Genomic DNA, 22,013 nt, shown 5'->3' on the forward strand with positions numbered 1-22,013 from the left:
GGTGCTTGAAGGCTGCACAGCAGTCACAAGGGGGTGACTACTCATGTCACAAACATCAGTCTGGAAGGATGTCTGTGTGTGCATTAGGGTTCATGCTGCTTAGAGGCATGGACTCTGACTGGTGTCCATGTACATGATGGTCCCCAAAGGGTGTAGGGGTGTCTTTGTCAGGTCTCCCACACGTCGCCTCCTTAGGTAGTTCAGGGGATGGGTGTAGAGCAGTGTTCAGGTCAGTAGTCAGGGGCGTGGCCATGGCCTTAGTGAACGGTGCTGCCTGTTGGGTGTGTCTTCTGGGTGGGTGTATAGATGGCCACTATGTACCTCCATTCAGCTATTTACAAGTGTCTCTCCTATTTTGTCTCCCCATCCCTGTTCTCTTGTGTTGGTTTTGTACAGCAGCATCATCTGGCGAGGGAGCTGAGGCACCAGCAAGTGGGGAAGCAGCGGCCCACGGATTCTCAGAGGCAGAGACATTCAACGCCAAGGGGACCAGTGGGTAGGAGGGCGAGGGAAGTACCACGGGAAGGCAACTACCACTGGAGGTAGTGACTCCGAGACCTCGTCCGATGGGGGCTCCCGGACGGCAGCTGATCCTAGTGGCAACACCACTACAGTGACATCTTCCGCCACCCCCATTCGATCACCGCCCTCCCTTCTGCTCCCCACCGAGTTGCCCGTGCCCGCTCACCCAGGAAGGTGGGCGTCTCCTTTGCCCCAGGCCCCTCCTCCCCTGCCCCAGTCAGCCCTGCTGCCCTCACAGAGGAGGCTATTGACCTCCTGAGAACCATCTCTGTAGGGCAGACAACCATTGTCAATGCCATCCAGGGGCTAGCATCAGAGGTGCAGCAGACAAATGCCTATCTGGATGGCATTCACGGTGCCGTGTCTGCCCTACAGAGATCTTTTCAGGCTCTGGCCTCCTCTTGGATGGCAGCCAGTTTCCCTGGTCATTCCGTCGCCCCTACCCCTTCCAGCACCCCACTTCCTTCATCCGTCCAAAGCTCACATTCTGACACGCAGTGAAGCACATCAACACACAAGAAGCACACTTCTAAACACAATCACCACACCCCCCACCACAAGCATTCACACAGCCAACAGACACATGCACACACAAAAACATCCACTTCCCCAGTGTGCCCACCTCTTCTGCCACCCTGTCTGTCCACTCTACATCCACACCCTCATGCACTGCACCAACAGTCACTGTTGCTGCTCCTCTTACTGCACTCACCACAATAGCTGACATCCATACATGCACCCCATACACCACACCTGCACTCACCACAACTACTGTAGTTGACACATGCACCACACTCACCAGACTTGCAGACACCCACACAACATACATCCACACTAGCTGCCTGTCTTCTCCCACTGTGTCCACCCCCTCCAAAAACACACAAACGCACCAAGACACACACCTATCACACATCCACCACACCACAGCATACTGTCCAGTCACCTGCACCCACTACGTGCACCCCTATACCACATACATCCACTGCCTCTGCCTCCACTCCCACGCCCTCATCCAGGACCACCCCAATTGCTCTGAAGAAACTTTTCCTCTCCTGTGCTGACCTCTTCCAACCCACTAGCCCACCTCATCTTGACCCTAAGCATGCTCACCTCCTTGCCCGTTCCACTCCTTCCACTTCACAGCCCACCCCTGTCTGCCCTTCACATTCCCGTGCTCCTTCCCCACAGAAAAAAGGCCCGGGCAGAGCCAAGTCCATCTGGCTCCACCCGCTTGAAACAACCCCCCCACACCTTCAAAGGACAAACCCCCACCACACCTTCCAAACGAAAGTCCAAGCCCCTACCACTGCCTGCCCCCGTTCTGTGAGGTGCCTGGATGCCGCTTTGTTGCCCCATTAGGTGGAGTACCGTGCACTTTTGGGGGTCAGGTTGGGTCCGTTGTGGCCCATGGCACTTGTAGCGCTACGGACTGGCCATTGGCCCTGTTTGAAGTAGTTGGCTCTGTGAGCTTTAATAAAATATTTCTGTGTGGCCTGTGTTTTGGCTGCACACTGTTGAACCCTGGTCTTTCGTTTCATTGTTTTGTGGGTCTGGGGCATTTGTATGTACTATGGTCAAGTTGGATTTGCCTTGTGTTGGGTAAGTACCTCTTGCTGTGGGGTGTATGGGTTGTGCTGCTGTAAAGGGTTTTGGGGGCATGCAGGGTGGGTGGAGTGGGTGGGTATGTAACTGTGCCCTTTCCTCCCTTGTTTCGTAGGTTGCCACACTTACTGTCGTCGTCTTCGTTGGCGGTCTCCGTCGTGGAGGTATATGGCAAGAAGCAGGACTGGCATGATCTGCAGCTCTCTGTTCATGTCTGCTTAAGCGCGTTGTGTGGGCCTCTGGTGAATGTTTCATTGGATTTGGTTCATTTCCGCCTGGCTTTGCGTTCCGGAGGTTCCCGCCCCGGGACTGGCGGCGGACTAGTGGTTCTTTATTTGATGGGCGGGTTTGGCCTTTGCGTCTGTCTGTGGGCGGACTCTGGTGTCGTCGTCGGCACTCTTCTACTTGCGGTGGGTGGTTTTTCTGGATGCCTGTGTTTTGTTTGGTTCATTATTTGGCCGTCCGGACCACTACTCTGTTTTATCGCCCACGGTATGGACCGCCGTGTTCATAATGAGGGCCATAGTCTGAAAGTAAAGACATGATATAAACATGAACTTGAACTACTTTATCAACATGTAACTTTGAATATTTGTTAAGACTGTAAGAATGCTGCATTACATTGGGTGTTTGGTCCTGTTATGAAAGAGGAAGAAAGCTACACTTGATAAGTTTATATGGTTATATCTAAAATATGCAGAATTCTAATAAAGTATATAAGAATTGCTAATATAGGAACCACATGTAGGAAGCTGGCTTTTTATATGATATATCAAAATGAGATATATTGTGCAAAGAGTTCAGGGGTTCCATTATTAGTGGACATTGGCTTTCTCTAGGAATTAATAGGTGCTCTTTCAGGGGGCTGGGTGGCCGAGCAGCCTTATGCTTATCGGAGAGGAGTGTTAGACATCTGCAAATACACACACAGTCAATAAATAAGACACACGACTCAACAAAAACAACAAGTACTGCATTCAGATATAGTACAGTAACTTAAGAGCTCAATCTCCTGGATTGTAGGTAAGTACTGTGCACGGGTCAGGACCACAGCAACAGGTCACCCCAGGCGGTACTGGGGAGGCCCCCTACAGGGGTGTAGTGCAGCGTTGGGTGCCCAGGATTACTCAGTGGAGATCGGTCCGGTCGAAAAGATGATGCAGATTAGGACTGGGGATCCGGTCGGGAGGAACCAACAAGTGGGTTCCAATCGTGAGATGTCCAGGTACATGGGGATACCTTGGGTCCTTTTCTCAATGAGTCAAGAAGGGTGCAGAGGTGCTTTGAGAAGTGTTTAGAAAGAGTGTTTTCTCCACCGGAGCACTTGCGGTTGAGTGAGCATGTGTGCAGACACTGCAGGTGACGTCTGGGGGTCCACAGTGGACAATTCCTAGGTGGGCTTCATCTCTGGAGGGCTGGGGAACCACAGTGGCACCATTGGTACACTTCAACTCAGGATGTGCATCATGGATGGCATGGTGCTTTCCGGTGTCGGGTTTTTGGTGGTCTGAAGTCCTCGCAATTTGTCTTACGGTGCCTGCAAAAATGCAGGGAAGCAGTCCGCTGTTTCACTGGAGTTTACTGGGTCTTTGTTGAAGGGCAGACTGTTATCCTAGGCTTTGGAGGCAAAACAGCTGCAAGACAAGTAGACTTTGGTGCAATTCTGCAGGAGCAGCGACAGGCTGTCAGGACTGGATCCAGGTCAGTTGCTTCTACCTTTGCTTTTGCAGCTCTTCAATATCCTTCTTCTTGGGTCGGCAGGAATCTGTTTTCCTGGTACCAGGGGTTCCCCTAAATATTGCAGTTAGGGGTGTTTCAGGGACTGCAGGGTTGTAGCCAATGGGCTACTTACCTCTGGGCTCACTACATGCCCTATATGACCACTTCCTGTGGGAGGGGGCATAACCCCGCCCCAGAGTCCCTAAATCTGCCAACACCAAGATGACAGATTTCTAAAAGTTGTGACCTGAGTGGTGGGCATACCTTCTTGAATTCTGAACTTCCCGCCTGTCCAGGTTCCAAATGGTCCCTGGGGCAGGTGGTCGGCATCTCTCCTGTGAGGGAAGCCAGATCTGCATACCAAGAGCAGAGGGCCTCTTTGAAGCCCCCTGCTTTGGAATGCAGATTTGCAGGTCATCTTGTTGGATGGAGTGTGTAAAGCACCTCTCCCAGAGCAGGCTTTGTGATTGAACACCCGAGAGCACAGGCCTCATGTCTGGTGGTGGCAGGCTGGCTAGAAATGGTCATTCTCCACACTGGTAATTGGTAGGTTTTCAGGGGGCCCCTCAAAGGTGCCTTGTGGGTATGTTTATTAATAAATCCTTCACTGGCATCAGTGATGGTTTATTATACAAGATGTTTGATACCAAACATCCCTATTTTCAGTGAAGCCATCATGTAGCTGGGTAACTCGTATTGACCAGTTTCCAGCACATGTACGTAAAATAGCATCCCTGTTCACTCACTATGTCTAAGAATCGACATAGCCAGGGCATATCTGCTCATGCGGACAAGTCCTTGGGTGCAATGTAATGCACCCTGCCTTAGGCCTGTGGGCCCTGCGCTAAGGGTGACTCACATACATTGCATGCAGTGTTAGGAGACATGGCGTACATGCGGTGTGTCATTTTGTGTTTTCACTTTTAGCTGCACCAAGACACGCAGCCTGCAACAGCAGTCTGCTTGTGCTAGGGTAGGGATCCCTGAAGGAGGCAAAATTTGTGCTGTCTCCTTGTGGGGACCCTCTTTGGTACCCATGCCGCAGGTACCACGGGTACCATTTACTAGGGACTTACGGGGAGCAAAAGTATTGCCAATTGGGGAACAGTTGCTCAGTTTTAGGGAGAGAGATCTGGCACTGGGGACCTGGTTAGCAGGAAACCAGTGCACTGTTGGTTAAAATTGCATTGTATACCAGGCAAAAAGTGCGGGTGACCATGTCAAAAAGGGTCACTTTCCTACACCACAGAATATTAATGCATGTGAATTACCTAACACAGTGGCACAAGATTCAAGTAGGATTTACACTTTTCTTCCACAGAGTTAGCATCCGAGGCATGTTCCTTCCTATGACTCACTGGAGAGTCATGACGTACATGCATCAAAATTATGTAGACCAGTAAATTTCATGATGTTGCTCTACCCAGATTCTCATGTATGTGTGAGTTTTCATTAACTGTTCCACCTCCCATATGGTTTGGATATTTTGGATGCTGATTTTGGGATGGTGAATGTTTAGATTCCCTAGATATTCAGCAAAGTCAGTGACCAATGTCCATTTTTACTTTGTAGAACAGTTCACACGTGTCCTAGGTTTTGTATTGAAAGCAGTGCTGTTCATATATTTCAGCCAGACAGAATAGGAATAAGCTGCCACCAACAATCTGTGGTGTTGCACACATCCATGCTAACATAGCTCCATAGTACGTTAACCTGTTCTTCTGTGATGACTGGCAGAGGATCCAGTCTCTTGCCGTGTCTTCCACAATTCGCTTCATATTGTGTGAGCACAATATTTCCCCCAGGTAGGCTTTTGTGTATGCCACAACTTAGTGACCATGGTAGGGCAGCTGAATGACTTTTAGAAGAGCGGTGACAGTACCATAATGCATGGTCCCCACACCATAACGCTACCAGCATTTATGCACAATTCATGACAGTCTCCAAAAGGCGGATAGATTGCTTTGACTTGAAGGTACAGTGTTGCTTCCTTCAAGAAATGAATGACTTCCAAGTGTTTTATTGAGCAGCAATAGTTGCAACCTATAGGCATTCATTGCTTTTGTGGCTTTTGTATCATTACCAGGAAGATTAAGGGTAGGATACACAAGTTATAAGATATACATGTTCTTCAGTTCTTTCCAGCTGGTATTGTTCTGCCACAGGGGGAACATGGATGGTGCAAAAGATGGTTGGCTGGGTTGTTACTTCCTATTTGGTACACTACTTCAAAGCCATATACTAGCCATTTCAATGCATATTTCTCAGTACAGGGTAGTGGGTGACGGCAGGTGCTATCAAACAAGGGTACACGCTATTTATGTTCTATAATGACAGCAAATTTGTGGCCATAAAAGTATGTGTGAAATTTTTGATATCTCCTTTTTATTGTCATGGCCTCACGTTCCATTTGTAATTCATCTCAATTTCAGTAAATACCATCATGGCCCAGTAACCTCAGCTTGATTCTTTTGGTGGTGCAGTTTCAAATCCAGTGGGACTGGCATCAACAGTCAGTCCACTTGATTTCATGGTGGTGTAATGCAGAAGAGGGGGTGCAATGGAACAGAGCATCTTGTGAAATGCCTCATTATGCTTCATGAGCAGTAGTCCACCCCCTTTGCATTTTGGATCAGAGAGGGTTTGCCAGATGTGGAATTAAACTACTGAACTATATTGTCATTCCTGAAATTCTCAGACCATTCACAACCATTGTGTTGTCTTGAATCTTCTTAGGGCCTGAGCACAATCCACTTTCCGAGAAGACGTGGCCAAAAAATTCCAACTGAACTTTGAGAAGTTCAGACTTGCCACAGTGTTGGGGGAGCCCAGAGTTAGAGACAGAGATTTGCCACAAAGTTACTTTGAAGAAGACACAATATTCCTAGACAATGGTGGGTCCATCAATATATAATCAGTTATCAGTTAAGTAGAAGGCCAGAGTAATGCCAGTGCAAACAATCTCCCAAAATATAGCAAAGTGTATTTCGTAACGTTCCCAGGATGCTTGAGCAGGAAGGAGAGCAGCCACACCAATACCCCCAAGATTAGGCCAAACCCAAAATATTACTTAAAGTCCTTGCAAGCACTCAAAGGAACACGAACTGGATCTTGTAAAGATTCTACCAACAAGTGGTCTTTATTTTGCTAACTTCATCAAAAAGCTTTCAGCCAACACACGTTTCATCCAGCCTCGTGGCCTACACTTCCTCAGGGCTAGAAAATATACATTAATTTGTTGTCCTTAGCATGGCATCTTACGTGAAATATTAATCCTTTAACCAACTGTAGCGATTCCAAAATGCAAAATAGCAAAATGAATGTTCCAGTGCACAAAACCCAAAAAGTCCATTGCCATCACCAAATAACAAAGGGCTAGATGTATCAAACGTTTTTGCATTCGCAAACGATGCGAATCGCAGAAATCAGCCGTTTGCAAATGCAAAAACTTGTTTTGCGATGTATGAAAGGCTTTTGCATGCCAAAAACAAGGAATCGCAAAAATTTTGATTTTTAGCGAAGCGACATGGCATTGCGTGTTGCAATCTGTGTATCACAATTTGCGACATAAAAAACCAAATCACTATTTGCATTTCGCAAATTGCGAGCTCGAATAGCGACTCGCAAATACAGATTCAATATTTCTTGTCGCAAGTTGCGATACGCAGATTGCGACACGCAAAACCATGTCACTATGCGATGCATCAAAACATCTCAAATTGCGAATATTCGCAGAATGGCCTTTTGCACATGCAATTTACCATGGATTGAAACCAGGTCGTAACCAGGTGCAACCTATATATTAATGGCCCAGAATGCCTCAGCCTCTTTTCCACAGTGGCTGCACTCTACGTCATGGTGAGGAGAATGAGGATCTTGGCAGGTTTGAGGAGAGGGAGGAAGAGACAGGAGCTCATTTTCAGAGTGCGCATTACCCTTTTTGACCAGACTGAGGAGGAAATATTTGATAAGTACAGGTTGAGCTCAGGTCAAGTGTCCCATGATACTTGACTTGATAGCTGAGCTACAACCCATACTGCAGCGCACAACACACAGGACCAATAACATACCCACCCATGTGCAGGTATTATGCTCCCTGCACCTACTAGCCTCAGGGAGCTATCAAGGGGGTCATAGCAGCAGCTGGAGGGGTATCACAGAGTGCCCTCTCTAGATTTTTCAATGCATTTCTAAATGCCATGCTGAGCAGGATACACCAGTACATCCGATTCCCCTACACCCCACAAGAAATACAGCAGACAAAAATAGATTTCTACCAGATAGCACAGTTCCCCCATGTCCTAGGTGACATAGATGGGACACATGTTGCAATCTGTCCACCATCGACCACAGAGTATGTGTACTGCAACCGTAAAAAACAACATTCAATGAACATACAGGTGATATGCAATGCCTCCTACATCATAACTGATATCGTGGCCAGGTACCCAGGGAGCACACATAATTCGTACGTCTTTCGCCACAGCGGGATTCACACAAGACTGGTAGCTGGGGAAGTTGGTGAAGGATATCTACTAGGTAATTTCCAACTTTGCAATGTTGCATTGATGGCAGTGTGACGTCAGTTGGCACAGCTACTCATTATACCCTCTGTTCCTTCCAGGAGACAGGCCTACGCAGTGCGCACCTACATGATGACGCCCTACCTAAATCCTGCAACACCAGCAGAGCGGAGATACAATTTAGCACACAGGGCAACCCGCAATGTGGTGGAGCGCACCTTTGGCCTGCTGAAGAGTCGCTTTCAGTGCATCCACAAAAGTGGAGAGGCACTACAGTACAGCCCGGACATGACCTGTAGAATAGTGGCCACATGTGCGATCTTGCACAATATAGCTACCACCAGGGGAATACCTGTGGAAATATATCGGAGCCAGACCCAGATGAGGATGATGATCCCATACCACCCCTACAGCCAGCAGACAGGACCAGTGCAGCAGAGGGCAGGCAAAGGCGTCCTGACATCACGCACAACCATTTCAGATGTAAGCAATGACAACACCACCTCTCTGACATGTATTCCGGTAGTTAGCACCTTGACTTCAGGTAACATATGTGTCACTAGGACAAAGCAATGCACAATAGGCAGACATGAGCCATTAACAGTGTCACACTATTATCATCATAGTTTTACTGTATTGCTACATGTGAAGGTAGTCCCCTGTAGCCCTCAATGTCACTTCCTATGACCACGCATTCCACTTGAGTGCACAGTGGCCTCGCCGGCTCCTCTTGTATCAGGCTCACAGGCAGTACTGTGCCTGGCACTGCAACACCTAGGATCCATCACGGGGACTGCAAGACTGTTGAGGCTAGATGACTCCTCAGTATCCCCAACACCCACTAGTTGGGTGTAGCACTGCGTGCTGTCAGCATAGCATCCAGAACATTGGTTATTTGCACCAATCCCTGTGCAACGTCCCTACTGCTATGTGCTGCCTACACCTGTGCAGCCACAGCACACCGTGATATCAGGGCAGTTGATGTAGCAAGACGATTTACGGATCTGCAAAAGCCATTAAACATTCCCATGAATTGTCGTTCACGCCTGCGGTGGCTCACACGCTCATGCCTGATCTCAGTACAGAGTTCCTTAATGCCATTTGTCAATTCCTTGGTGTTATCTGCAGCTGTTTGCTGTCCCTCATGCAGCTTGCAGATGTTTGCATTCAGAGACTCCAACTGCTTGTGCAGTCCTCCCATATTGGCATTGTGTGACGCTTCAAGGCCACCAAAGATTGATGGGCCCTCGCCTTCATCTGTGTGCCTGCATCGTGAGGTCTCCTGCGGGGAGTTGAGTGACGCTGGGGCAGGGACTGCTGCCTTCCTGTGGATCTAGCTTCTGGGGGTGGTGTGTGCCCTTCATCTGGCATTTCATCGGAGTCCAGGTTCAACTCATGGAGAGGTAACACCCTTGCCCTGCGTCTGATTGGTGCTATATACAATGACTCACTGGTGTTTGAGTCGGACAGTGGCTGTGTTTCTGCATCCCCCACAGTGGCACATTCTGCTGCTGCTGGGCCTGAGCCATCTGCAACGACAATGTGCAGCATGTCATTTATGAATGTATCACCAAATGTTGCACAATGGTAATAAATGTACACTTACATCGTATCACTGTGAATTGTGTGTGTTGTTCTTTGGTGTGTCTGTATACTTAATTGCTATCTATGTGCTATTTTCAGCTCTGGGTTGTGGACTACCACTCTCATAAGGCATTGTTGTGCCGCATGTAAGATGTGGAATGGACTACTTATCACAATGCTTTGCACTCATTGCTATTTCCTAAGTGGCATTTGTACATGCACATATGGTGATACACATCATTATTGGACTTACCTTTGCTGGTGCTGGGTGTGCCAGAAGTGTCAATGTCAGTGACCCCACTGACAGCTTCTGGAAGCAGTGTGGACTCCACCAGGTCTTCCATGGGGGTGGAAGGTGTCTGGGTGGATGGTCTGCCTCCTGTGCGCTTTGCCTCCTTTAGCCTGCTGGCCACCCTCTCCTTGGCACAGGAACGCAGGTCGTACCACCTTTTGCGTATCTCTTCCACCGAGCGCTGCGCAACCCCCACTGTGCAGATTTTGGTCTGGATGTCAGCCCAAAGTTTCCGCTTCTCACTCTTTGGTACCTGGGGTGAGCTCTTGACCACCTCCTCAGTGAGCACCTCCAGTTCTTGCTCACTGAATTGCAGCTTCCTCTTCCTCTCTCCCTTCTCCTTCCCATTGCCAGCATCGGCCATGTTGGTGTTAGGTCCTGGCTTGCTCCCACACTTGCTCCCTGGGGCTGGTCTGTGACTCTCTGACTGCTCCTGTGAGTGTGGTACCTGGAAACAGCATGGGCTGACTTACTTCCTGCTTGTGATGTCATCAGGCTGTGCCGGGTAACCGTTTTCGCAATTTGCGATTTTCAAATACCGAATCGCAATTTTGTTTGCGATTCGGTATTTGGACCTCGCAAATTGTATTAGCGAATTTTAAGAAATCGCTATTTCCGACTTGCAATTTTGTTACATCACATTTTGCGTGCCGGAAATAGTGATTTCTTAAAATTCGCTATTTGAGACTTGCAAAGCAAAATCTTGATACATCTGGCCCAATGTCCACAATCCCATATTAGGGAGTATCAACAGTTGTGATCTATTGCAAAACTGGAAGCTCATGCATTGTAAATAATTGTACATATCGGTAGTCTATAAGGCCCATAAATAAAGTTAAAGATATAGTTGTGAGGCAATGCACTTGGAATCACCAAGGTAATTGTGAATGAAAAGTATGATGAAGATAATCTCAAAAGACACCTTAAATACATAAATAACATCCATGATGATATCAGTCGCGGAGTAAACACGGATAGAGGGTTCAAGTGCAGTGATTCAAATCTCAAACAATATATTTCATATAAGAACCCCTTAGTTATTGTTTTATGTAGCACAGTTGCAAAGCTGTGTTATTTCTAATGTGATTTCTCATAGTTTTGTGACTACACAGGGTGAAAATTGACACAAAGTCTGGTGTCAGGGCTAGTCATGTGTAGCAATTGCAGTTATGTGTGCTTTAAAAGGGTGTTCACAATGGGGGACACTGTTTTGGCACTAATGTGCGAAGCACAAGAGGATACATAGTTATCACTTTGCAGGATTGGATTTTTTGATGATTCATATATATTGTACTTTTCAAAATTTGGACCCTGACCTTGGAAACTTTTTACATTCTATTGGGACACAGTGATGTTCAGTTATCCCACAAATTTGTGTGTCAACTTTCCATTTAGAGATTATCTTTATCATAGGTTTTATCCATACTTAACTTGGTGACTTACTCCAAATGTGTTGCCTCACAACTATAGCTGTAACTTTCTTTATGGGGCTTTAGGAGTACCAATATGTATAGTTATTTACACTGTATGAACTTAGAATTTTGGAAAGAAGCATAGCTATTGAAACACTCTACTATGGGATTCTGCATATGGATCGGATCGCGGGCTTTGAAATTTGATGATGGGAATGGACTATTTTGATGTCACTCATTGGAATCTTTATTTTGTAATTTCGCATTTTGGCATCAATATACTTGGGTGAAGGTCTAATTGTTTGCATAAGATACCATACTAAAGGCAACAAATTCATGCATATTTTCTAGCCCTGAAGAAATGTAGGCCATGAGGCTGGACAAAAACGTGTGTTGGCTAGAAGTTCTTAGACCAACCCCTTGTTGGAAGAATCTTTTCAAGATCCAGTTCATGTTCTTTTGTGTGCATGAAAGAAATTTAATTATTATTAATATCAGTTGCATTCATCAGGAAACTGAGTTAAGCCTGTGCTTTACAGACTGTATTTGGAATACTTCAGCTGAAAAGGAAATGGTGAAGTTCTGGCATTTATATTGGTGAGGGTGAAAGTGGTCATGAATCTTCTGTTTTCCTGAAGCATTGGTTGCTGATACCCAGACTTAAAGTTTAGCTTAGATAACCACTTGTCTTTATTCAGGTCTATCATCATATCATCCTTGATATGTGTCAAGTGCCTTTTCTATTTTCTATGGCTTTATTCAGGGGACTTATATCATTGCATAGGTGTACTGAGGCATGCAATTTGAGCTTGTCAAGTTCTTCCAACACCTAAGAATAGATCTGAAAAGGGCCTCTTTTGTGCCTGAAAAGGTTTCAATTTGTCATTGAAGTGAAGGGTCACAGGCTTTACTTTGAGGCACCGCAACCCTGAGAACAGGTGATCATAATCATCCATGAGGTTTCTTAATTTACATGTCCTTGCATTCAGCGCAGGGCATTAGCTGCTAGTTTCTCTAGGCTGATTCGCAAAGTGACTTTCGACTCATAAAGTTACAGGTGCAGAGTCTCTGCACATGGGGCAGAATCTCCCCACTCATTGTGGACTGTCGGCACTCGGGGCATAAACTCCACGCTGCAGTGCTCAGCGCGGTGATTCCACCAAGAGTGCAGAAATTTCATCCGATTGTGGAGACTCCACACTCACAACTTTACGAATCATAAGTGCTTTTTTTAATTGAGCCCTAAGTGTGTTACAACTTATCAATGTGCAGTGCCACACTCCACTAAAAAGAATTTGGCATTGAGTTTTCTCAGTGCAGTGCATTATCAGTGTCTAAACAGACATAACACATTATTTGCATGTTTATGTTTTGAAGCTTGGGGTGTTACCACTTCCAGACCAGACTAGTCTGACCAGACTAGTCAGAGGTTGAGTTTCTCTCAGCAAACTAGACAAAGAACACTTTTTCTCAGTTTGACCCAGTTCATTTCAGGGCTGTGCAAAAATAGTTTGGTCCATTTGTCACTGACATCTGACACTGGTCTCAACTTATTAGGGGACACATGATGTGTCCCTATGCAGCTGTTGCATGGAACATGGTAAATAGGTGTAAAATGGTTCTTGCGCCCACAGCTTCTCGATCTCTACCTTGACACTGCAGTTACCACAAGTGAGTTTTTGTACTGATTCCTTGTTAGGGTGGTGATGTGCATTTTCCCGTGCCGGGGAAGCTACAACATGTTTCTATGTATGAGTTCTGTCGTGGTAAACTCACAGTCATCTAGCTCTTGTTTGATAGACTTATGTGCCAGAGGTGATTCCATCTTGGAGGCTCGAGCTTGAGACAACTGGTAAGAGCAACCTAAATTCAAAATCGCTTTGAGGCTTTTGCGATGCCCCCTTAGGATGAGCTGTCTCAGTATGGCTTGCAACTCTATGATTTGGACCCTAAATTCTTTGTTTTGATCATTGTTCATGCAGGTACTTATGAGATTGCGCAGCTGTCTGTGGAAGTTGCCTACAGCTCCAGCTTCTTTTTGTTGGGTTTACCTCATAAAAATAATTCATAGCTGTTGTTGACTTGCACATTTAATTGGACAGCGAGCACAACCACCGCTTTGATGTATTCATGGCCGTCACCAGTGTCAGGCATGTTTTGAAAGAATTATAATCAAGTGTTATGGTGGAGAGATGCATAGTTTTTTGTTTAAAGGATAATACATGCAAGTTTAAGGATTACACTGGCATGTACATTACAAACCAATTTGTTTTTAATTCTAATTTGAAGAAGATTCAAGAGAGATGAGCCCATCTTTTCCTGAGTTTTTTTATACAGCCAGAGGAATAGAGCATTTAGGTCCAGATGTATCAAAGGGTTTTACCCATCCTGTGTAGATGGGATAATTTGTTCGTACAATTGGCCGTCACTGCTTTCAGAAACTGCTTAGCGAGTGATAAGTCTACTTTTGGAATGTCAGTGTATATTGTAAATCATAAAGAGAAAAGTACTAAACTAGACATAAAAAAATGTATCTTGTCACAGATGTGGATCTACGTATCATTTAAATAATTATGCTGGTTGCCTGACTGTGAGGACAAGGTGTTCCAAAGGAAAGAAAATTGGACATCTTCAAATTGTATGCAAGGTTGACAAGTCTGGTGGTAATGTCCGAGTGAACGGTGTTGAAGAAACAGATCAGAATTTGTGTGCTAATTTGGTTTTAACTGTGGAGGTTGGAGAAGGCAAGGTAAGGGAACTCTGGTTGTGGTGTGTATTAGAATGGCCATCTGAATATGATGGTGGATTGATGTCCATCATTAACTATTTTATCAGATGGTCAAATGGTGTGAAGTTCAAGAAATTGGATGTGAAGCCAAGAGCATATGGTGGTTCTGATATGAAGATGTTGCTTATTTTAGGACACCCTAGAGCTCCTGGAAGGAATGGTTAAAACAAAAGTTTATGTGGTTGAAAATTGTCTGATATTGTTGGGTGGCAAGATCTCAGTACACGTGGAGTTGTCCTTAAGCTAGGTTTGGAAAACCCGATGACATTAGATGATGTTTCAGTTTGTATGTTAGGAATGACTGTATACAGAGCAATAGCGCCATGGTACAAAATACAAATGTTTTTGCTGAACCTATAGGATGTGTAAAGGGGTTTGAACACAGAGTTACCCCCGCAAGACCAGTTGCTTTATCTCTAAGGGAAGATCAGGAGTGGCTGGCGGTGCTTGGAGGGGCAGGGCCGCGCGCAGGATTAATTAAAAAGAAAAAACCACTTACCTGCCTTGTCGCCGCTGCCGCCACCACCGCGTCAGTCCTCAGCTGCAGGCTGCAGCACAGGCTCCCAGCCTGCCCTGCGGCCAATCCTGAAGTTCTGTTCTTTTGGTTTCACAACATACACATGGAGCGGCATCCTTAGGATGCCTGGGAAGATGCAGGGTTGTGCATTTTTTGTGGCATAACACCTAGGGCTGACACCTGGCTGTTTTTGCAACCAGGCTATATTGTATGTCCTTTCTGATAAAAAAAAATGTAATAAGCAGTCAACCGTGAACATTTTGCCCTTTGAGATGTAAACTTAAAACAGCAAGCACAGGAAGAAAGCACTTACAAAGTGTTTGAGGGCTGTTTGAATAATATCTATTTGTTTATTAAAAGAAACAGTAGGATAATTGCCATGGTACCATCGAATACACTCACATAATTATTTTCTCACACACCAGCACTTGGCTTTCCAGTGTAGCAAAATGTAAACAAATGGCCAGTATTTTTTCTGAGAAAAAGACCTCTAATAAGACCTCTAAATCTAAGTTTAAGTTGATGCATCCAGTATTTGATGCAGACTTTGGGGAGTAGGGTAGAGCCACTGAAGAACGCATTTATGAGCATGTAATTATTCTTCATGACAATAAAGGTGTGTCCACGTATAAATGAAAACAGCAACACTAAAAGAATTGTTAGGAACATTTGCATGGCTTAGGAATTATACTGCTCATTTGGAGTGAAAGGACAACTATCATAAGCCAGGCTGTTCCCACACACATTATAACGTTTTTTGCGAAATCTCTTGTTAAAAAAAGGTTAAAATGGGCTTACAACCCACCCCTTATTTACCATTGGTTTGCTATGATGTCACTTTTGTTTCCTTGCTTCTTATAGGTTTGAGTCTCCTCCTCACCTCAACCTCCTCCTGGGGCTTTGTGTTTGCCCCTGCCCAGGAGCATGGCCCAAGCAAAGCTTCCTGTCTGCAGGCAGTATCTTTCCAGTGGCCACATGTTCCTGTAGGTACTCTTTTTTTAAAAACATTTTTTTACTTCTAAGAGTGCATGTCTGTGCAGTCCCTCTCCTTACCCCGCCCTCCCCCCACTGTCCGTTGTTGCTCAACTACCCCTGCTCTCCTCCTGCTGTTCGTGTTTTATTTTCCCATCCTTGCCCTTCTTCTGATGTCCCTGCTTTATTCACCACACACCGCAGTCCTCCTACTCTCCTCGCTTTAATTTGCCCCCACTGCTGTCCGTGCTTCATTTTACACTTCCCTGCCCCCCTTCTGCTGTCCGTGGTTTATTATGTACCCCCACCCTCCCTCATCCCCTGTGTTGCTTGCCCCTAACCACCCAGTGCTGTTTTACACATATTACACAGCAGTGCGGGCTGCTGTGCAACATGAGTTAAAGAAAAAAAGCGATATGACACAGTCAACTCTACCTGAACCATTGTACTTTAAAAAAAAATAACTTTAAGCCATGTTGCACAAAAGGTGTCTCTGCTGTGCAGCATGTCTAAAAACACATTGACAAAGCAAATAGGTGAAACATTGACAAAGCAGAGACAAAACCTATTGGCTTTGCCAATGCTTACTGTGCACGCCCCTCACCTCCCCTTATCCCTTCATGGCAGCCGGGTTCCCCAGGTTCTTGCGTGACCAATTAGTCCAGTTCTTTCTTGGAATTCTGGTACTTGTAGTCCTAGTTTTCCACTGGGTTAAATAAGACTACAAGTCCCAGAATGCTAAGCAAAAAAAAAACCTGGCCTGGCCTCACGAGTTATTTTGCAACCAGAAAACCTTTCAGCTATGTCCCTGCCTTGACCTCCCACCCTCCCTCCCCAGGCTCTCTTCTCCTCCTTCCACCCCTCCCCTGCAGCTGATATGTGCCCTCCACACAGGCACTGCGCGGGCCACCTCGGCAGCAAAGGGTCAGAGCCCGGCGGGTCCTGGGGGCGGTTCCAATATGGCGGCGCCCAGTGCAGGTGTGAGCTGCGAGGATTTCTCCGAGTTCCAGGTAGGCGCAGAGAGGGGGGCAGCCTAGGGGCCCAGAGGGGTGCGGGGCAGGCGGGGTGCGTGCTTCCCTGCAGCCAAAGGGGGGCTCACCCCGCCTGACGGACTGCGGGGGCCTCAGCCGTGCAGGATGGAGCCCCTACCCATAGTGCCTCGGGGCCAATGTGACTTATGATGAAGGGCAGACCCAGCTTCTCATGTGCAGCAGGTCGGCAGACACATTCAATCCATTCATCAGTTGAGGGATGAACTGACCCTGTTCAGTAAGACTGGGGCAGCCCCTTTGCTTGGGGGGCACAGGTTGTCCTCAGACTGCCCAACTACTTGTAGGAATATTTAAGAGGGAAAAGCAACTAACAACTTAATTTACAAACTGGTGGTGGTGTATATGTCAAGTGGACTGATGTGGTGGAAGGGGAAGGTGGTTCTGCATCAAGACACGTACGATAGGCGGTGTAACACCGGACAAGTGCCTGGTAGACCTGCTTTGGTTTAGAGACAGGAAGGAGAGCTTCTCTATCACCAAAACATGTTGTTGTGTGTCTGTCTGGGCGGGGAGAGATGCGAGACGGGGGTTGGATAGGCTCTACAAGACCCCAGGCATCAGTAGCCAAAGTAAATTTCCTATAGACAGGAGGGCAACGGAGGTTCCCCCCTCAGTCATTCATATTTTTGGATAGAATCGGGACCCCTACAAGCAGTGGTCGAAGTGGGCGGGATGAGAGGGGCACGACGTGTCCATACTTTTCTAATTTATGAAAAACCGTTCCCTTACTTCTTGTAAAAAGACAACAATCCCAGGACGATTAATTCTGATATTTTAAATGCTTCAGCTAAAGTGTCATGCAGTGAGTCTCCTGTGCTGTTAAACTAAAGCCAGCAGACAGCAAAACAGACCTTTCGGGCGGGGTGCCTGCTTCCCTGAAAGAAATGCAAATGTGCGCAACGAGTTACTCTTCAAATGAATAGGGTATTCTGCAAATGTATAGGAGGCTTGGGAGCCAGTACTGGCTTTAAATGATCAAATCACTCAAAGATATTGTATGATGACACAGATTTCTTTTTTGAGTGGTAGTGCAAAGAATTAACAAATGACCTGTGAAGTACATGCTTTTAATTGAAATTCTCTTTACATAGCGTTTCCTACCCCTGACAAGGTGTTCAAGGGTCAGTTAAATAAAAAAAATTGCATTAGGTTCAGTCTGGGTGTTACCAAAATCTATGATACAATGTGTAATGCAAGTTTAAAATAATAACGTACATATTCACATAGTCTCTAACCTCATAGTGCTAAAATACACAAGTCACTGTTCTTCACTGCACCAACCAAGATTCTGTGGCCCTTCGTTAACACACAGACCTCTACAGAGCATTAACTAATAGAGGTTTCATAGTATACTATAGGGTATTTCCCATTGAGTAACAACTTTTTTAAATTTATTTTTCTTTTGAACTGTGTGCTATTTTATATGTAGCAATCTGACAGTGAAAGACCAAAAGAACTTAAAGAATATCTTGTTTTTAGCCAGACCTGACCCCGCCCCCACAGTCACTGACCCCACCCCTTTGCATGCATCATTGAATTCCTTTTTCAACAAATTTCTTCTTTGAATAGCCAAGGCTGGACAAATACAGACCACGTGCACCAACGTTTCCACTGCCAGATGGCATAAGTGGCATTCCTGGTTAACTCTTTGAGTCTCCTTCTTCCTTTTGGGTAAGACGTCTACTGTTGGGATACCTCCAAGCCTTAGCCTTAAAAAGATTTGCTTAATTTTTAAAGAATAGGGTGCGGCAATAATTGGTGATTCTTTATATGTTTTACATGATTTAAGAACCAACCATTATGAGACCTTTTGGATAATTCCTCCATATCTTCTAGCCAGCTTTGGAGCTTAATTAATTTATTCACTGCTTTCCTAAATACTGGACTAGACAGAGTAATGTCCCATAGGTCACCCAGATCCAGCTGATTTTTTTTTTCCCCCAGATACTCTTTGTAGTTACTATTGCCCCTCTCAGGGCTAACTTCCTGCCATACTAGATTAGCTAACGTCCCTTCCAGGGAATGCTGAAGTTTATGGCAACATTTAATAAATGCTGCATGTCTAGCCAACGACTGCCTTACTAGCGAAAATTCCAGTCTGACTTGGACATAGGATGTCAACCTAGGTAACCGAAAAGCTTGCTTGTAAGATTTTACCATTAGTTTAGCCAAGAGAACTTCCTCTGCCCCCCTCATTATTTATGTACCATAGGAGAGCGTTGGTAGTAATTTAGCTCTCGTAACTGGTGCTAACGATTTAAGGGTATGCCCATGGGTGGTCTTTGCTAAAGTTCCAAAGGCATGATTGAGAGCTTGGGCTTTATTCTTTATCACTTCGCTATGGCATTCATACGTCCCTCTTGAATCTATCCTGACCTAGAGATACTTATAAGTGGCCGCTTCCTCTATTATCTTTACATTAAAATGTCACTTACGCTGAGTAAAGGGTCTATTATTAAGGACGATCACTTTTGTTTTACTCTGGTTTATTTCCACCTTATTAATTTTTGTATACCATCAGTTGTATTTCATCAGTTTTTCCATACCTATTCTAAAGTTGCTAAGCATCAGCAGGTCATCTGAGTATACCAGTTGGATCGCTGGTGACCACCAAGAGTTGGTGAATGGGCTGACTGACTGTTTAACACTGTGTGGAGGTCTGCGATGTAAAGATTAAAGAGGAGTGGTGCTAGAATACAGCCTTGTTTTAAACCAGTTGTTGTTTTAACTGCCCTAAATAAATGAGAACCATCTCCAAGCTTAACTGTCACCCATGTATCAGAATAAAGTAATCTAATAGCATTCAAGATAGTTGGAGGCAACCCCCACCCCCCAATCTCTGCAATTTTGCCCACAAGTTGCCACAAGAGACACAGTCAAAAGCTGCTTTAAAGTCAACAAAGCACATATGTATAATGGAGTCCCTGTTGCCTTTGCTCTGTTAATGATCAAACCCAAGGCCGTAATGTTCATTAAAGTACCTTGATTCTTGATAAAGCCGGTTTGGTTTATGGGAAGTCTGCCATTATCTACCGTCCAAGACTCATTTGGTGGTTTTGAGTTCTGTTTTTTTAAGATGTATTTAGGCAATGTTGGAAATGTTTAGAGTTTTGTTTAATGTGTGCTGATGATTGATGGGACATGGTGTCCCTGGTAGATCATACTGTTGTGAGCATGGTGGTACCAAAAAGGCTGTGATGTGCTCAATATGTGTGCAGTGTTCTGTCTTGTGTATCGCTGGTGAGTGTGTGTGTTGTCAGTGTCCAGAACTGGGGTATAGTTACCAGTGGTACGACTTGGGAAGTGTTACTGGGGCCAAGCATAGTGAGGGGCTCAGCCTGCTTGTAGCAGCTGCTCAACTTCGTAATTCGTACTATGTATCACACCTGGTAAATTTCAAACTCCGGGGTATCCTTTTTAACAGTTGTGATAAATAGCACACTGGGTCCACGGTGGATGAATCCGGGTCATATTTCCACAATAAACACCAACTCTTTAAAAGTCCTCTATTTAGTTCTTTTGTATATAAACTATTTGTTCAGGTATCCTTAAAAAAAATTCTGGTCCTATTGGACTAATGTTGGACATCACTAAGAGAAATCAAAAGAGCAAGTCTCCTCATGTTTTTTGGGGTGGGCGATTACTGATTACTGCCAAAGCAGCTCCCTCACCAGAAGCTGTAAGAATGTGGCATGTGGGGGCATACAAGTGGATGAGGGCTGCAACAGGCACCTCCTCTGGCCTTTTCATTGCCACAACAGTGATTTCAAGTTGGCCTATAGCCAGTACATGTAGTTCATCCAGATAAGGTTTGTTGCCTTCAGGTAGTTTCACATTTGTTTTCTTCATTGTAAGTACACCACTAAGTGTGCAAGTAAGATAAAGGGACTAGATGAGCTACTCACCGGATATAGGAATATACATTGAAACCTCTGCTGGTCTGTACTCGCCATACAAGAGATGTAGGCCATGGGAGCTGAGTAGGCAATGTTGGGTTATTTCATTCTCCTTTTACACCATCTAGCCCTATAGTCTCTCCTTACACCCATTCAGGAAAACAGCTATCTTTGCCTTCTCTAGCTGTTTGCTCTTTTATTTATTTGGTGGTGAGAGAATAAAATACACAGAAGAAAGATGAAGTAAAAGACAGAAGCAATGAAAGAGGGTGATACATTTTCTGAAACCTATTAAGACTATGGTTCGAGCTTGGGGATCTTTAGTTCCTCTGGTAGCACAGACATAAATAACATTCCATCATGAGATGGAGAACCTAGTGGACTGTGACCAGTGACTCTCCTGCACGTTGCACGAGTATTGTGCATTCTGAGCAACAGTCAGTCCTGTGAGATTTACAGGGGTTCATATTGTTAGTAGGTTCATTCCAAACCTCCTTTCCCCATGAATAGACACACTGAGAAATACACATTAAGCTTATATTATTATGATTTGTATTAAAATCATACCCGCCCTAGTGCATATGAGTGTATAGATGTGACCATAATAACAAACAGAATAGTGGTAACAAAGGAGCTAATAAACGGAATATTAGAAAGAATTGCAACATTATACCAGTATTTTTAGAGTTTCCTTGCATTTGTTCTCCAACTCCTCCCTTCTTGTCTCTAACTATGCTATGGTAACACCAGATGGAGACTGTACGAATTTCTCAGGTAGCTTTGCCTTTTACAATATCCCTTAGCAGAACATCAGAGGCACTTTTTCCATATGGAGAGAGCTAGTGCCAGAGCAAGCTGATAAGGCCTGTCTGGCAGCCTTCTAAAAAGTGTTTAAAGCTCCTGTCTGCCTGAGCCTGCTCCCTGGAGATACAAAGATTCCTCTCTAACACTTGTTTGTATTTAACTTAATACTCTTTTTTTCAGATTGTTTTGAAAAGAACGGATCTCTTATTGAATGTTATTCAAAATAACAATCAATATGCACTCTCACTTTTTCTGATTCTGTGAAACAATATTTACTGTTTGAAACAGATATATAAACAATTGCTGATCAAGCATTAAGTAATATGAAAC

General features: G+C 45.2%; 1 protein-coding gene across 2 annotated transcripts in view; it reads left to right on the forward strand.

The window, feature by feature from the left end:
* Nucleotides 1-16,799: 16,799 nt before the first annotated feature.
* The window catches only part of MIX23 (mitochondrial matrix import factor 23), an 87,823-nt gene continuing 82,609 nt past the window's right edge, over nucleotides 16,800-22,013 (forward strand). For both annotated transcript variants that reach the window (XM_069202721.1, XM_069202722.1), the window contains exon 1: nucleotides 16,800-16,941. In XM_069202721.1, the coding sequence (XP_069058822.1) occupies nucleotides 16,891-16,941 (51 nt within the window). In that variant the 5' untranslated portion in view covers nucleotides 16,800-16,890. The remainder of the gene's footprint in view (nucleotides 16,942-22,013) is intronic.

This window comes from Pleurodeles waltl, chromosome 8 (assembly GCF_031143425.1).
Source record: "Pleurodeles waltl isolate 20211129_DDA chromosome 8, aPleWal1.hap1.20221129, whole genome shotgun sequence".
NCBI lineage: Eukaryota > Metazoa > Chordata > Amphibia > Caudata > Salamandridae > Pleurodeles > Pleurodeles waltl.